Source organism: Danio rerio, chromosome 23 (genome assembly GCF_052040795.2).
Source record: "Danio rerio strain M-AB ecotype USA chromosome 23, GRCz13ab, whole genome shotgun sequence".
NCBI lineage: Eukaryota > Metazoa > Chordata > Actinopteri > Cypriniformes > Danionidae > Danio > Danio rerio.
The window spans coordinates 46,783,960-46,802,500 of record NC_141043.1 but is presented as its reverse complement, the minus strand read 5'-3'; the positions used below and the strand labels follow the sequence as shown (position 1 = coordinate 46,802,500).

The 18,541-nt window shown below is 37.7% G+C and overlaps 2 protein-coding genes across 14 annotated transcripts in view; one reads left to right on the top strand and one right to left on the bottom strand.

The window, feature by feature from the left end:
* tti1 (TELO2 interacting protein 1) overlaps nucleotides 1-16,222 on the bottom strand; it is a 23,862-nt gene extending 7,640 nt beyond the window's left edge. The window contains exons 1-6 of the mRNA XM_087307663.1: nucleotides 15,956-16,222; nucleotides 10,917-13,209; nucleotides 10,251-10,409; nucleotides 2,402-2,550; nucleotides 2,131-2,271; nucleotides 1,113-1,317 (exon numbers count right to left, since the gene is read on the bottom strand). Of these exons, the coding sequence (XP_087163789.1) occupies nucleotides 1,113-1,317; nucleotides 2,131-2,271; nucleotides 2,402-2,550; nucleotides 10,251-10,409; nucleotides 10,917-13,209; nucleotides 15,956-16,033 (3,025 nt within the window). The 5' untranslated portion in view covers nucleotides 16,034-16,222. The remainder of the gene's footprint in view (nucleotides 1-1,112; nucleotides 1,318-2,130; nucleotides 2,272-2,401; nucleotides 2,551-10,250; nucleotides 10,410-10,916; nucleotides 13,210-15,955) is intronic.
* rprd1b (regulation of nuclear pre-mRNA domain containing 1B) overlaps nucleotides 1-18,541 on the top strand; it is a 46,743-nt gene that overhangs the window by 13,240 nt on the left and 14,962 nt on the right. For 4 of the 13 annotated variants that reach the window (XM_087305135.1, XM_087305132.1, XM_087305129.1 and 1 more), the window contains exon 2: nucleotides 3,430-3,516. The exons of 4 other annotated variants lie outside the window; for them this stretch is intronic. The gene's annotated coding sequence lies outside the window, so the exon portion shown is untranslated. 13 annotated transcript variants of the gene reach the window in all.

Here is an 18,541-nt window from a genome sequence, read left to right as displayed (position 1 = left end):
TTTTTTTATTATTATAGTTTTTTATTTTTTATTTTTTTATATAATTATCTATAGTTTTTTTTTACTTTAAAACTTTAACAGACTGCTATTTTTTCCTAATGATATAAAATGTAAAAAATTGCATATTAAAAATTAGTCTTGTTTTTTTTATTGCAAATTATTAGGAAATATTTTAGTACATCAAAAAGTGTGGTTATGATGAATTCTGACTTGCTAATTCAGCAAAAAAGTGCTGCTTAAATTGTCATAAAAATGCAGAATTTAAATCTCATAGTTAAACAGAAACTGAAGCGTATAACTGCTAAAAGGTCCACTTTTTGAGAAAAAAGAACCAGCCCTTTCACCAGGCTGGCTACGGGCCTGCTTCTTTAATGTTCAACAGAATAAAGAAACTTCCAAACCACTTGATACATTTTTGCGTGAACTATCCCTTTATGCTGCATCAAAATGCATGAGATGAACATGCAGGGCTTTTTTCTGTTTTTACCCTTGCAGACTGGCTGTGTTACATCAGAAACACTGCATAGGTATGAAAAAAAAACAAAAAAACTGATATAAAAGATTAAAGATGCTCCTCGGAGCTCCTCCAGAGGAAAGAGCAGGTGTGTTTGTGTGTGCGTGCGTCTGTGTGTGTGCGTGTGTGTGTGTGTAAAGCTGCGGGGTGTTCAGATGGAGCTGTGATGTGACATCAACAGGAGCACATCTTCTTCAGTTACAGTCAGACTGACATTGATGCATTTACTGGTGCAGCAGTGAGAAAACACTGAAGCTAGTCTGACATCTAGTGGTGAATGCGTGCTTAAACTTTAACATTAAAGGACACCTATTATCTGCGGGGTCTTAAAATGCCTTAAAGCTCAATTTTAGGCCCTAAAAAGTCTTAAATCTATTGAAATGTTGTGTTGTAAGTCTTGAAACTGTTTTAACAGGTCTTCATTTTTCTAAAAACTTTCCTTACTGTAACATTTGCTTAAATGTTCTCCATTTATTCTGGTGAGGATACTGACCTGACCTTTATATTATTATTCCATTATTATTATTATTATTGTAGACTGAAGTTATTGACAGCTGTTTTGTTCTTTCAAAATATATTTAATGATATAAAAACTTACTGAGGTCCAGTTTCACACACAGAGAGCCGAGACCCTGCAGTACAGCGAGCTGGAGTTTATAAGCCAGTGTGTGTGTGTAGACGGGTCCAGATCGAGCGCTGATCTCCGCCTGCTTCACCAGAGATGCGGTGAGACGCGGTAAAACCTCCTTAGACACACGTCTCCTGAGGAAGTCACCACACGAGTCGCCCAGAACACACAAGACCTGAGAAAGACATTCATAAAGAGAGAGAAACCTAATGATCTGCTCAAAAACAGAAGCTGGACAAATAAATACTTGCCTAAAGTCCCTGTTAAGGCAGAGTCAAAGGCTTTTTGGTGGAAGGGTTTTTAAATTAATGTTAATATATAAATGAAACTGCAGGGGCGTCGCTATACCCCGTTTACGTGCCCCAGTAAAAATCGCCAGTGCCCTAGTAAATGCTTTAAGATACGATTTACTTTATATACAAGTGTATTTAGCTATTAAGAGTGGTAATCACAGAATAAAGATGTTATTCTCTATGTTCGACCAAACCAAAGCTGATGAAAGCAATGTGGTTTAATTAAAAAGCAAACTGAGCAAGTGCGCAAAACAAACATACCCGCGCGCCTCATGCACCGCTCCTGCTTGATGCTGACGGGCTGCTATGCTCCCATCCGGTTGTGAACATGAACGCTGAAAAAATAGCCGCGCTGCTCATGCGTTGTGAAACCGACGTCTTTTATGTGGAGGTGTCGCACGCAGTGAGTTTTGCAAGTCGACAAAACAAAGTTTAAAAATATGAGGGTGATCTTATTTGATCTGCATGGCTCCTGATAAAATATTTTGGTATGAAGCAGAAAGGAGGGATGAAGTCACCCTAGTCGGGTCTAGGACAACACTCAACAGATAATTCTGTAAAACATATATTTATTTGTACTTTATTGAATTGTCTATAGAATTTCATTCTAATAAAATTAATATTGCAAATGATGCTGAAGGGATATACTGTGCAGCCAAACCTTAAACTATAAAACATGAGTATTTTTCTCTGACCTTGAATGCTCGTGGAACAGCAAGAGGATCATCATTGGTGAGACGGTGGAGGAGAGCAGGCCAGCAGCGGTGCACCATGGGAAGAAGCTCATCCTCTTGCTCGCGTAAAATGCACACACACAATTCCAGGATGTCCAGCACCTGAAAAGGCACATGCATTATTGACTTCAGACATGCTGTCAGTGGAAACAAGCCTGCAGTCCTGCAATTTGAATTTTGCTTAAGGTTTTCGGCCATATTGACAGCCTGACAGCTTAAATATGTGAATAACCTTGAGTCGAATCCTTAAGCTGGGGTCTGACAGCAGATGAATGCACCGCTCCATCACATCTTTTGCAATCTGGATATGAAGAGGAAGCTCCTTTTTCACTGCGGGAGCCTCCGTGTCCTCATCAGAAGCAGATGCTGGCGGAGGAATATCTGTGGATAGATGATATCAATTAGGGCTGTGCAATATATTGTTTCAGCATCGATTATTAGACATTATTAGAATGTCTTTATTGTCCCCCTAATTAAGCAATTAGGTTTACACCAATAGCCGACAGATGACAGCAACAAGTCACACTCAACAACACAGAAATAACAGTAAACAATGAAATTAATCATGAAGCTTGTTAAGTAACCCAACTGCAGTTGGAACAAATGAATGCAAAAATCTGTTGGACCTTACTTATCCATCTAGAATAATTAAACCTTCTGCCTGCATGAGGCGGCAAATCTTTAAATAGGGTGGGTAGTTCTCATCTGCTAAAATGGATATAGCCTTCTTTATGATGCTCACCTCATACACTTGTCCAATACTATTATATTATAGGGGGGGTCCACAATGTAATTTTAAGGCTCGGTTGTGTTTATAAGATGCAAAGCAATGTGTGCTCATATTTCACTTGAAGGAAATCGCGTTATTTTTTCATAAAACTCACTTTGATTATACACAGCTACTCAGCTAACATGAAAACCACTGTCATATTTCCTCTGAAAGGTCCGCCCTTAAGTGAATCTGATTGGTCATCGTCATAATGTGCTGTGAATTGCGGATCGGCTCCATGTCACGCCCGTAAAAGCATGCGCTTTTCTGCTGTGTAAACAGTCAGTCAACCTCCTGCCTGCTCTCTATAATAACATCTGACAAGTGTCTGTAATGAGTGAAAATAGGGTGCGGCTCCTTTAAGAGCGTTTGCCATTGTGTGTGCGTCTATGTGTGTGTGTGTGTGAATGTGTGAACTTTCTGTAACAAGCGCATGTGCATAGGAGTTTTTTTCTTTTTCTCTGATGCTCGGATTAAGTTATTTTCTTTAGGATATCGTGACAGAAGAATAAAGCACAAGATGTGGGATGCGACCTGTGTGAGCCTTGATTTACTTTTCTGCTGCTACCACAAGTCAGGTAAGCTCTCCTGTATTTTTTTTCATTCTATGTGTTACACAACGTCTTTCACATATATCTGGAATATGCAGGTGTAAATAATATGAATCATCCACATATCTTTTGCGACTTCATTATCTGAGATGTGAAACGCATGAAAAAGCTGCCTAAAGAGAATTAATGCAAAGTTGCGCACACACATAAGAGACACGAACGTGCTGGTGGAGTGTGTGTGTGTTTACAGCAGTTTGACTGATTAATATGAATTTGTAGCTAAATCGTTTGCCCGCAAAGCAGCATTTCGTATTGTTTACATCGTTGCTACAACATACCGTTAATGCTAGACACTGTACATGTCACAATCAATTTTAACTAATAAAAACACTTACAGGTTGTAGTTCACAGCTTCTGCTTTGAGGAGATTTTAGCCGAATCCAGCACTGAACTGGGAGAGATTCTGGAAGCTGTTTTGTCAAATCATGCTTGCTGTGTATTTTATAATTCTCTGGAACATAATTAATATTGAACTGTAAGCACTTCTGTCTTTGTGTCGTGTCCAGAAACACAGAAACAGACGAAGCTCTGTGGAAACAGCAGCATTTAGATGCATTTTTAGCTTTATCTCTGCTATAATGTTACAGCGCCTCTGGCCACGGCCCTTACCTGCGCAGTGTGTGTGCGCAGTAAACGAACCTTTGTGATCTCACAGGGGGCGGAAGTATTTTTTTGTAGTCCCTAAAATTCGTTCATTGTAGGCTTTGCTAAGCTAAGGTCTCCCAAGGTCTCCCTTTGCATTGAACTTTGAGGTTTTTACATTCAGAGATGTTGTTTATGTTACATTACACATCAACTAAAGTTTAAAATATAATATTAAGTGGACCACCCCTTTAAGATTAGTACCCAAGATCTTTTGAGCTCGATGAACAATTTTTGAAAGTCTGTTTTCACTTGTCACCCTCAAATTACCACACCTGCATATTACTGCAAAAGTTAAAAGAGACTCAATAAGAGAAGAGAAAAATGTCCTAAGAAGAGGCCTATCCACATTAAATCCCTTCAAGTTCCTCGATATCACTATGTGTACATCCACAATAGTCACATGGCAGGATCTGCAATGCCGAATCGAGATTATAGTTATGCTGAGTTGATTTTAGCACAGATTTTGACTCGCCGACAGGTTTTAAGAAATCGCCGACAAATGCCTGAAATCACAGGCAAACCACTGCTCGTTCAGGAGTTTGGGCACCTCTGCTCTAGATCTAAGGGTGCTTTCACACCTACACTTTTGTTTCGGAACCGGTCTCGTTTGCCCAGTTAGCGCGGTTTGTTTGGCATATGTGAAACCACCAATCGCTCTCGGATCCGCGCCAAATCAATCGCTCTGAGATCGCTTGAATGAGGTGGTCTCGGCTCGATTGAAACAAACTCTGGAGCGAATCAATTGCAGTTAGAAAGCGATACAATCCGAGCGCGGTTATATCACAGTGTTTTATGGATATGTTATAGGCATACGGCTATATGAAGAGAGAATTATGAGTAGGGCGGGAAGTTTCAAGAGTCTCCCGGATGCCCGCATACAAATGATAATCTCCTGGCAATCTTGCGTCTCCCTCCCGGTCATCAAATAGGCTACGTCACGCACCCTTCTCACCCCTCCCCACCACATCTCTCCTCACTCTTCAGACACGTCGCGCGCACCCTGTCAAACACCACCACCTCTCCTGACAGATGAGCGGGACGCTGCAAAATAAACCCTGACACTCTGACCAATGTGAGGAGAGTTTACTCGCACGTGACTTGTTTTAGCTCTTTTGGTCCGATTAGTAACTTTGCAGTGTGAAAGCGAACCGCTCCAACAGCAAAGAGCAACAATGTAACAATTGTAATCTCTGTTTCGGAACAACTGAATCGATTCACAGGTGTGAAAGCACCCTAAATCTGTGAGACTATTCTCATGCAAACATGAATAACATCTGGATGTTTCTAGCAAATCAGCTACAAAAGCTTCTGAGGATTCCAGGAAGGCCATAATAATGGATCACTCGGGGACTCTGGCTCTGTGTGGCGTTGGTTTAATGATCAGAAATCCGAGCCGTTAGTTGAAGGTCTCAGCATGCAGAGGATTGAAGATGAGCCACGAAATGTGTGTGTTATCATAATTCTGCTCTATTACGTCTGCACCCCTGTGTAAAGCACTTAACACAGCTTGTTTTCAGGGAGCCGACTGCACCATTACAGGACTGGAGTTATGATGAAACCCTCCGCAGAATTAGCGCAATCGTCTCAGTCGCTTTTTTATCTTTACACATTGACGTCTCACTTGGTTATTACTGTTGTCTGCTGTGCACATATTAAATTTCAGGCATGAGCAAAAGTTGAAATAATGTGGCTATAGGTGGTTAGGTCATTTGTTGGACATCTGTATGTGGTTTCTGTGATGGTCATCTGCTATGATATTACGTGTGGCATCAGGGCATTACTTGGTTTTCTGGCAGAAATTTTAATTAAATTAGCCACTTTTCATCAGAAGCGAAAGTGGGATTTGCATTAGAATGACCGAAAGTGATATTTGAGGACTGCATTTTAACACATATCATGTATCCAAGGTCCAAAAGGTTAACTGAAGGTGCAGTAGTTGATTGTCTTTAGAAGCATGTCTTGTTGTGCTGGTTGAAAGTCTCTTCACATTCCAATGGTAATGAATGATTAAAGTAAACGATCTAAACAATGATAAAACTAAAGAATATTCATCCAATTAAATATTGTCGGGCCAATAATTCCTTTAATTCTGATTTATTTATTACATATTTATTGCCACATCAGCAACTTATGGCTATTTCATGGCAAAATAGATATACATTAAAATATTACATGATAAAAAACAAATTCGTATTACACTAAAAAAGTTAATTAGAAAAATTTATAAAATAGAAATGGATAAAATTCACACAAAAATATATTCAAAGTTAAATATGATTTTTCAGTTCTATTTTTGATTAAAAAAAAAATTTAACTCTTCCAGGTGGTACGTTTTTAAAAATGTCCATCAAATACTCTCCTTATAAAAATGTTGTCTAATGGAATTTAAACTTCTGCATTCCAACAAAATATGTTTGATGGTAAGAGCAGTCTGGCAGTAATTACATTTAGGTGATTCTTCGTTATTTAATAAATATGAATTTGTCAACCTAGAATGTCCAATTCAACATTGGTATAGAGCGTCTGATCATGCCTTGTCTCAAAGTTATAATTTGCTAAATGTCTTTCATTTATTTTCGGGTTAATTTCATGTCCCTTAATTCTGATAAGTGGCCCAAAATGTCAATCAATAAATGTAGATTTGTACAACTGCGCATCTCTGTTCATGCAGATCTGCCGTTTGCACATCTTCACACAGTAGAGAGAGAGAGAGAGAGAGAGAGAGAGAGAGAGAGTAACAACGGTAAAATCACATGCTGCATCAAAACTTGTTAAAATCCTGAATCAATATTGGAGTTAGTTTTGCTAGCTTGAGGAAGGACGACACCTTAGACTGATTTCACGCGGCCGCCATTTTTAAAAGCAAGGTCGAGGCTGTGGTGGGAAGAAACCCTGAAGTATCGTTGGAAGTTGCATAGGAACGTTGTGTACTTGGCTGTATATCTTATTAGCGAAGATAAAGTGACAAATGTATTATTTCACCATTTCCGAGTGACCCGATAGTCTGTTCTGAATGAATGGTGAAAATGAAAAGGGATATCAGAGCTCATTTTCAGCTAAGTTAAGGCAAATGGCACAAGTTAGCTAACGTTTTCTTTCCCAAACACACGTTTTAGATGCCATTTATCAAGCTCAAGTTCATTCATTCATTAATTTTCTTGTCGGATTAGTCCCTTTATTAATCCGGGGTCGCCACAGCGGAATGAACCGCCAACTTATCCAGCAAGTTTTTACGCAGCAGATGCCCTTCCAGCCACAACCCATCTCTGGGAAACAAACTCAAGTTAATGAACTGATTCTGTCACTATATTAGACTTGTCACCCTACTGAATTAAAAGAAAAACCGTCAATTTCCCGCTAATATTTAAGGCTCTGTTGATGGCTTTCTTAAAACAGCGCTGATTTGCCATTGTGTTCACGTGTTCAACAAAAATGACTGTGATTGGCCGAGAAGGTCATCAGTTCACCCATCGCTGTTTACTGAGCACAAACACAGACGAGCCGAGAGATCCGCTTGATAACTCGACTGATCTTCACGGCTGCTTCGCGCTCCAGTCTCTGTGTATCTGTGTTTGCACTGGGTGAAGAGCGGTAAACTGAGTGCAAACACAGATACACAGAGACTGAAGCATGAAGCAGCCGTGAAGATCAGTCGAGTCATCCGAGCTCAGTGGCGCTTCAATGTTAGCATAGGCTGAAGCAGGGAAGGGTCCCCAGGTTTAACTGGTGCCATGAGCTGAAGCCTTGGAGGACACTTGAGCATATTACTCTTGAGAGAGATTGTGATGTTGTTTGATACTAATTTGCTTTTAATTGTTTAAATAAACTTACTGAATATTATTAAAGTGATGTTTACACCATTTCTGCATTTTAAAATCTCAGCAACAGCCGGAGGTTTGTAGTGCACAGCATGTTGCTGCAATGTTTACACTGCTGGTCCTATACTTCCGGGTTTCTTCCCACCACAGCCTCGCTTTGGTTCTTTAAAATGGCGGAAATAAGCGTATGGCTGAAGTATTTCTGTTAGACAGGTCATGTTCTGTTTTAAAACTATTTTAGTCACACAAAGCTGATATAGATTGTGTTGTTATGAATGGTGTTACGGTATGGTTGGCGGGAACAATAACAAAAGTATAAATAAATTAAAGTTTTAAATACTCAATTTAGGTTTTTCCCCTTCTCCTGTCCCAGTTTACAATGATCACAAGTTTCAACAAGGTTTATTTTTTTGAACAACAAAGATCTCACAAGCATCTCTTCGGACGGAAATCAAGGCCATAATAATAAACAAAAAGACAGCTAACTTGCGGGGAAATAATCCTAACTTACTTGCTCAAATAAAAAGTACCCCAAATTAAATTACAACAAACTTCCCTTTCTCCCTCGCTGCCACAAACCAGGAGAAAACACTTTGAAAGTAAATGGCCATTTCCCAACCAACAGCTTCAACTTAAATCCAAAAATAATATATAGTTTTAATAAGTGAAAACAAAGCACACAGGCTCAGATATAATAGGTCGAGCTGTTTAGAAAATAAATAAATTGTCAGTTAGCGAAATTAGTCGATCACGTCACTGATTCAACAAACAATCTGGGGCAGGAGATGGGAGACGCTGGGAGCAACAGCTGTGGCAACGACAAACATTGCACAAAAGGTGCATTTGAGGTGAATTAAGCACATTGTCAGCGAACGCATCGTGCATTTTACATGAGTGGTGGGCAAACTTTTTAGACCCGTAGGCCACAGTTTTGCAAACCAAGTGAAGGGCCACATGTCAAATCCTTCAAAAAATAACTTATTTATAGTGGCAGTATGCATAGAACATGTGATATCGGACAGAAACATGTCACATTAAAACAAAACAGATTTCTTTTATAGTTATTATTGAGTCAAATTTACAAATCAAATGCACTGCTATTTATATTTATCATCACTTATCAATCATCATAAAACAATAAAATAATCTCTTATAAAATACAATAATAATAATGTAATCATTGTTTACAGTGGAGAATAGAAAAGGAATTGTCTGATAGAAAGAAATCTCATATCAACACATTAAAAATAATTCTAATATAATAAAAATATAATTATTAAGTTTAATTATTATATGTATTTTTATTATATTTAAACGTTTTAATTAAACAAAACTAAAAAAAATAATACGTCAAATATAAGAAACCCTTTTTTACCCAGAAGGCCATAGCTGTGAATTCGCTTCTGTTTGGCAAGCCCACCAATACAGGTATATGCCTGCTAATACAATGGATCGGTTTCTGAGACCCCCCGTTCAAAGCCTTCAAGTTCAGGGCTTAAACCCATAAGACGACGATATGATGATCAGTATTTGAGTTTAGGATTTACGTGACAAGACCAGCTGATGAACCACGACCTTTATGTGTGGTTTGTCAAAATATTTTGGCTAATGACAGCATGAGACCCGCTAAACTTTGACTGTTTTGACTGGGATGAACAGTTCTTGGATCTGTTCTATTCATATTGAACCATCATCCTAGTTTTAAAAACGTTACATTAAAATACTTGTTATTACTCTGTAAATAATTGCACTTTCATGCAAATGATGATAAAAGTGAGTTAACAGTCTGACATCTGTCTGTGTCTTTATATATACTGTGTCTTTATATATATATATATATATATATATATATATATATATATATATATATGTGTGTGTGTGTGTGTGTGTGTGTGTGTGTGTGTGTGTGTGTGTGTGTGTGTGTGTGTGCGCGCGCGTGTTTGGGAGGAGAGGGGGCGCCAATGGATAAGTTGTGTCAAAAGGGAGGCCCACTGTCTTCGACTTTGAAAACCCCTGTCTTAGACTAATCATTATGTATGAACACACCCAAAGATATTCTCACTTTAGGTTTGAATAGCGCACAATACTGCTAAACTTGGCTGAAGTGCATTGTCAGGCTTATCATCTGCAAAGGTAAAATTGTTAGTCTCGTTACTTAGAAAGTTGATGACATTTACATTAAGTTCAAACTTAAAGTCAGAGGTTCAGACCAAATATAAATGAACCAATTTCACAAACCTAGATCATCAGGATCTTCATCCTCAACTCCAATGCCTTCTGCAAGCTCCTTCTGTTTCTTATAGTCCAACAGAAACTGTCTCAAACTCACACATGTGCTATTCTGTCTTGGTTTAGTAGGTAGTTTCTGGTGTCCCATCATATTGGGGAACCATCTCACTATGGAAAAACACATGCAGTTATTTCCAATAATACTTAAATGATTAGTTTACCCAAAAAAAACGGCCATTAATTACTCATCCACGTATCATTCAAATTCCCTTTTGCACCACAAAACTGTAAGAACTACTTTGTTGTTACTCTAATGTCTATTTGTTGTAGTAAATGTGCACCTTAATCTGACACAAAGTTGTTTTTGAAGCTTTTTGTTGCACAAAAGTGTTGTTGGAGCTTTTAATGTTGAACCACTGAAATCGCATAGAATTTTTAGGGTTTCGTTCCTGGACTTTAAGAGTCTATGAACCCTTGCTGTTCATGGAGGATAAGGGAGCTCTCGGATTTCATCAAAATATCTTAACTTGTGTTCGGAAAATAAACAAAGTTCTCAAGGAGATTGGAAAGAAGTTAAGGCGAGTACTGAATAACAGAATTTCCATTTTGGGTAAACTAATCCTTTTACATGATTCAAATGTAACTTAAGACTTAGAAACTAAGAAAAAAACTCACCAAGTGCCTTCATGAGTGAGTTCAGCACACTACAGAACTGTGGCGTCCTCTGGTCATAGCTGAGATCAAGTGCTGTTAACACGTCCTGCACTACATCGGCCACAAGGGGCAGCAGACTAGCATCCGAATGGGTAAACATGACCGCAAGAACTCTTGGAGCATGAGGGTGAACACTGGGTCTGGCTAGATTTAGCGAAACATCATTAAGAAGGTAGTCGGAGTTCTTGATGACCAGCTCCTTGGGTGAACTGTATTCACAAGCCTTGCAGAAGTCACACATTGCATTGAAAGCCACTTGGCTTATAAGAAGCGACTCATCCCCGGCCTTTTCCAGCACTGGATATAGAGATCTCATAAGGAGTAGGCTGAACTCTGTGCCCAAAGCTAAAGCGAAGCCTCCAATCCCCTCTAGCTGGATACAGATTTGCCAGATGTTGCTGTTGAGTTGGTGGAGCGTTTGGGGTTTGGATGCTGGAAGCAATTGAAGACTGTTTCGTTCTAGATTATTGTTCACAGGTAAAACTGTAGATTCAGGATTTCCTTCCAAAGCTTCTGAGACTGTAGGAAGATGCCAGTTGCTCAGACTGATGTACTCCTCAATGATAGACACAATTGAAGATTTCAAGTCTTCTTGATTTGTTTTAGGCTGAGAAGGAGTGTCTGTTTCTACACCGATGCCTGCAGCACCAACAATTATTTCATTGAGGACCAAAGCAGCTTGCTTTCTGTACACAGATGACTCCTTGTACAACTCCATGAAGCGGTCAACAAGAAGGTAAAGATTTCCGTAGTACCCCAACATTCGGCAGATCTTCCCGAGTGCTGAAAATATCTTGTCATCAGTGAAGTAGAGGAAATACTTCCTCTGGGATGGGATTTGCTGCACATCAGGTCTCAGATCTGCTGAGGATGTTAGAGATTTCTCTTCAATGATCTTCACGTCTGTTACGTCCAGTTCCATCACTTGCATCAAAGCTTTGGAGATACGCTCAAGATGCACTGCTGAAGTTAAGACCACATCGATTTTAGGACCCAGAATCTTGAGGTACCCAAGGAACACGTTAAGAACAAAGAGCTTGCGTTGATCGTCAGACGTTCTCATGAGTCGAGGTAAAGATGATGCCAGGCTGTGGAGGTTTTCGGATAGTACATCAGTGAAGTCCTGTCTGCCATTAGTTTGACCTTTTTGCGCAACATCATCCAATGCTGCATTGCATCTGTTTTTAACCTCTGGTTCCTCATCATTGATTGCACCTACCAATGCTTCAAGTAGAGGACCAACACATTCGACAACTGCTTGGCTACATTGAGAAAGAAGATGATGGGATAGATTGACCAATTCAAGTCTGACCTTCCAATGTGGGTGAGCAGAAGTGCAAGAAATTATCCTTTGTAAGACTATGGCAAGACGTTGGGATGTGGATTTCCGCCATGATGGCGTCCTCTTCACAATAAGTTCCCCAACTCTTCCTAGATCTCCAGCTGCCTTGTCAATCCCGGTCTTCTCAAGCTGCTCATCGGCCATAACTAAACCTACAGTCTTGTACCAAAATCTCATGGACTTTACCGTAACTGCCTGACCTTGTCTTACATCTCCACTCACTACAAGACTAAGTGCACGAGAAATGCCAGGTAAAAATGTAGCTAAGGCACTTCCAAGCAAATACCTCTCATGTTGTCTTGGTTCAATGTGCTCCTTCTTGCAATCGCATTGGAGAAACAACGAAAGCAGACATTTGAGGGATGCTGTTTGTACACTTCTTGCTTTTTCTTGTTCTGCCAGTGCCAGAAGTAAAGACACGGCAGCACCAAGTCCAGGCAACATGCTTGGCTCGTAGAGTTTAAAAACAATATCACCGTAGGCAGAGTGCAAGAGAGTGTCCAAGCATCCAAGAACGGATATTTTTAATTCCTCAGAGGTCATAGCAGGCTTTCCAGGGTCTTGTGGCGAACAGAGACAAAGACACAACTCGGAGAAAAGATCACGTAGAGATTCCCATCTCTGTACGCATGTGTTTTCTAGAATGTACGTCATAGCTTCCATAACCACCTGGATGAGTCCCTCCCGCTTGGGTCCAGGGGTTTTGAGGACGAATCTGAGAGGAAACAGAATATAGTCCTGGAGCTGTTGAAGGGCTCCATCGCTCACGCTGCGGAGATGACCGCTCAGAGCTGCGACGTTAGCCGATGTGGGTTCTTTGGTCAAGAGCACACATGATGGGCGGAGATATGCAAACGCAATCTTTGGGTCTTCGATCTGATGTTCAGCCATTCTCCATTTGAAGTTCGAGGTCTGAGAAAATTATAAATGCTGTAAGTTATTATAAGAGAGACACACATTGGAAATAAAATTTAAGACAAATTGTTACGACTGAAGTTAATTTATTTATTTATTATTGCGGATTGTACTCTGTCTTTTTCTTTTGTCCCGCCTTCTTGTTGTATGAGCCTTCTCATAGGCTCCCATACCGGCGTGATTCCCTGTTCTGATTGGCTGCTGGTCTCAAAAGCCTGTATATAAGGGAGCTTCTGGCAGGGTTCGGGGAGCTCATTTCTGTGCGTTCGGTGTTTGGAGTGGAGCTCCTGGGTTTCCCTCACCCCTCCGGCCGACGACCAACAACCAATATTGTACTGATGACCATCATACGTTAAAATATTTTTGAGAGTTTGAGCGTGTAGGGGTGACCTGCCTATATATTTGATTACTTTTGACTTTGTTCATGTTTATGTTTTTCTTTAAATGGTAATAGGTAATTTAGTGGATTTACTTTACAGATTATTTTGTTTGTTAATTTGGCCTGTGGTCACCCTAAAGAAATGCTCATTTATATTAACCACATTTTTCTATAATAAATCTAATCATATATACTCTCAACTGAGTGTGTGAGTTTGGTTGTCGACCGAAGGGAATCTTTTGCTTTAAGTTTTGTTTTGATTGGGAAATCCACCACCCCAACACATTTGTTTTTTCTTCGTTTATTATGCCCTTTTTGTTTCCCCTAGACTTGGGGCGTAATACAAATCTTACTTCATTTTAGGCTTATGTCTGTATCAAATTTTCTAGTTGTGATTTAATTGCTGAAGCTTTTATCACAATATTTACCTAAGTTGCAAAACAGGTTACTTTAAAAGGTATAATATTACAAAATACCTACAAAACGTATAATATAATAAAATACCTGCCTATTGCTTTATTGCATATGTTCAGAGCAGAGGTCGCTTTAACCGAATATTTTCTGTCATTGACAGATTTTTTTCAGCAGTGACGGAAAAATCTCGAGGTGATGCGTCATTTTGATGGATTATGCTGAGGGTGATTTATTGTAATCTGTAGCTAACTGTAATTCCCACTCCTGTCCAGCTGATGGCAATCGCCCTTGTTTTGTCTCCTCTTTGTCACCGCTGCGTACAGTTCCAAAAATGTCACAGCAGCTGAGTCGGAGAAGTTTTTTTAAACGGCCAAATAGTTGTAGTATTAAAAATAAAGGCGAAAAAAGAGGAAGTGATGCAATGTACGATGAAGAACAAACAAAAATACGATCCAACCAAGCGGCAGCTAGCAAGGAGGTCAGATTTATGTTTTTATATTGATGTTCCTGTGCACTACAAAATAATTTATGCATTTTTAGTATTATTTGTTTCTTGCAATCAATAAACGTTTATTATTATTTATTTTGTCCTTTGTTTGATTATTTTTGTTATAGGATATGCATGCTGTTTGCATTTTATTAAAAGGTTAAACGCCGTGCCTACACTTTGTGTTTACATTATAGCCTGCGTTTACTGTTATATCAACTATTTCAGGCCCTTAAAAAGTATTACATATATAAGTCTTATATGCTAATTTGCTAGGTGTTAAATTTTATATAATTGCTGATTATGCAATGTATGGTTGTATGTTAAAGTTTGCCTTAATTAAGTCTGCGAATATCAGGACGCTATTTAGTTCATGAAATCAATAAAATCCTCCTATATTTGATTTCCTTCTGATTTGTTTACTGCAGTAATCAAGGCAACACTGTTATTTCTGCAGTTCTATAGGCACCAATGTGCAGAATTAGCTTGATTTAATAGATTTTTTATTTAGTACATGAACAATATTTGAGTTTTGGATTAGCTTCTTACATTAATATTTTGTAAATATACTGTAAGTTAAAATCTCGCCAGTGTTTCTGGTTGAAACCTAAAGTGGTTATAAGGTCTTAAAATGTATAGAAAAATCTTTAAAATGTCTTAAAAGGTATTAAATTTCACTCACTGATTCTTGTATATACCCTCCCTACTGAAAAAAACAGCTTAAACCAGCCTAGGCTGGTTGGCTGGTTTTAGCTGGTCGACCAGGCTGGTTTTAGAGGGGTTTTGGCCATTTCCAGCTAAAACCAGCTTGACTAGCCTAGCCAGGCTGAAAGCCCAGCCAAAACCAGCTATGTCCAGCTTAAACCAGGCTGGTCAAGCTGGTTTTAGCTGGATTTAGCTGGTCATTTTCCAGCCTGACCAGCTAAGACCAGGCTGGAAATGGCTGGAAACCAGCCTAGAAGAGGCCAAAACCCTTCTAAAACCAGCCTGGTCGACCAGCTAAAACCAGCCAACCAGCCTAGGCTGGTTTAAGCTGGATTTTTCAGCAGGGCGGCAGCGTATTCATAATCTTAAACTAAAAGCCAAATCTAAATCCTGCAACCAAAAAAATACTCAGCTTTCTAACTAAATGTTTAAACAACAACTAAGGCAATATTTAGGATGTAAAACAAGTACAATATATATATAATAATACGATAATAATGTCAGTTTTTTCCAATATCGTGCAGCCCTAATACATGGCATGCATTTTGATCTTGTATTATACAGGTGTTAATTATATATGGATGTAAAATTGATTAAATGATGCACAATATCATATTTTAAGCCATAGGTAAATAAATATAATGCAAAAGCAGCTGTTTTAGTGCATTGTCCAGTGAACAATTTGAATCCTACTTTAAATACAAAGACAAAAAGTAAATTGAACATTTACACAGGTTAAAATCTCCAGTAATACTTACTCTGAGTGGTTCAGTTCTGCAGTTTGTCAGAAGCATAACGTTATATGCACTTTCATATTCATTGTTTTTCATATTCATTCATTTAATATTCATTCGAAATAATTTAATCTACATCCTACCACAACGCAATGACTAAGCTTTCTAAATAAATGTTTTAATAATAACTAAAAGACATCACTTAGGTATAATAGCTAATATTATTTAGAGCCAAGAGTACAGCGCTGTAGCACTACCAGCGTGATCATCATGTCGCGTGTAAATGACGTCACGCGAGACGCGACGGTCGTTTGTTTATCATCAACCCAACTTGCGACCAAATTTGATCGTGTTCAGACATTTTTTAAAAAGTTTCGAGGAATCAAAAGACAAGTTTGCGTCTTATTAACGCGATTTAGTAACATTTCGGTTTAAATAAGCGTTCTGACCCGCGGTAGTTCGTATGTGAATGGTTTCCGCGTGTTGTGCCACATTGAAAGTAAATCCAGATTAGCAACCGAACTGCTGACAGGTGAGTATTTATTTATCTTTATTTATTAATTTGCTTCGCTTGCTTCTTTAATATGCATTAAAAGCTTTTACTGTATTGTTGTTGTTTAGAGTTGTTGCATTGCAACTAGTCACATTGCCAACTAATCAATAACTCAGACTTTACTTGCTTTGAGTGCAGTTCACACTAGTTAATAACGTTCCTTTAAATAGTTACATGCATATGCAATCAACATATGTCGTTATGTATGTTTTGGTCTACTTCAAGGGTCTTAGTAAAATGATTTATCCATATGGTTAAAATGAGTTCATAATTTCGCCATTTTGACGTCTTCTTCAAGGTAAATTAGCAAAAAAAAGTGGTTATTATGTGTAGAAAATGTGCATGTTAGTGTGCAAGATTGTTTTAAAACAACAAAATAAGAGTGAAGGATGTTTGGTCATCAATATGATATATTTAGTGTATGTTTAACCTAAAATGCATCAAATAAAGCGAAATAACTTTATTAATGCTTATATTTGCTGACTTATAAAGCATTGGTACACTGGTTTTTGTGAGTAGCAAACAATAGTCAAATGTATGATTATCATTTTTTGCTTCAATAATCAGTTAAATGAATGTTTAAATCGTGTTGATGCTTGAAAACACTATTTTTGTCATTTACTCGTGTATAATAGTTGACGTAATATGGATTATTACCATTATTATTCAGTAAACAGTGTCTGAAATACAACTCAATGAGACGTTTTTTTTCCAAATCATCAATAATATACTTTTTCAGTTTCAAAAATATTGCTAGATCAATGTTAAATGGACAGTAAAACACTAATCAATGCAGTTTCAGCTTGTTAAATTTGTAATATGTCTATTAAGAACACTCATATGTAATCAACACATGTCTTTATGTATGTTTTGGTTTACTTCATAGGTGTTTGTAAAAGAATATAATATCCATATGGTTAAAATGAGTTCATAATATCGCCATTTTGACGTCTTCTTCAAGGTAAATTAGCAAAACTGGTTTATTATGTGTAAAAAATGTGCATGTTAGTGTTTAAGACTTAAAAAGATCAAAATAAGGGTGTAAGGAGGTTAAGTCATCAATAGGACATCTTTAGTCTATGGTTGGCCTAAATATATCAAATAAAACGAGATCACTGACCTATAGAGCATTGGTGCAACTGGTGTTGTATGTATCAAACATCAGTCAAATATATGATTATCTTTATTTTTTGCTTTGATAATACAGTTAAATGAATATTTAAAACTCTGTTCATGCTTAAACACTCTTTTTGTCATGTATAATAGTTACCGTAATAAGGAAATATTTCTATTTTTATTGAGTAAAAGTGTCTGGATTACAATTCAATGAGTATTCTTTCAAAATCTTAAATAATAGTTTATTTTCTGTAAAAAAAAAAAAAAAAAAACAATTGTACAGTAAAACACTAATCAATACAGTTCTATCTAGATTATATATATACATATACATATATATATATATATATATATATATATATATATATATATAGATAGATAGATAGATAGATAGATAGATAGATAGATAGATAGATCAAATTTTCAACAAGACAACTATATCTTACAACTACATGTACAGCAGTTCTTATAGATTAAATTGCATACAGGTTAACAGATTAGAGCAAAAATAAAAGCAGATTATAAACCAAAATTAGAACGACAAAGACTAGTCATGGAGTATTCTTAAGAAAGTTTTATAAAGAGGCACAAATTCCCCAAAACAGTTCAGATCTGTGATGTACATGAAAAGTACATTTTTCCAGTGCCTAAACTGTTGTTGATTGGTTCGTTTTCAAGATTTAAAAATAAATTATTAGTTTCTTATTTATTAACTAGCTAGTGTGTTTATTGACATTTCTGCAAAGAATTTATAAAAAAAAAATAAGTATATGCATATTTATTCAGAATGATTTTTAGAGTTTAGTACCTAAAGCACAATAAATCCAGACTGCTCTTACCATCAACCTTATTTTGTCAGAATGTGGACGTTTTAATATCATTAGACAACATTTTTTAAGGAGTTTACATTGATGGATTTTTTTTTTTAAAGTACCACCAGG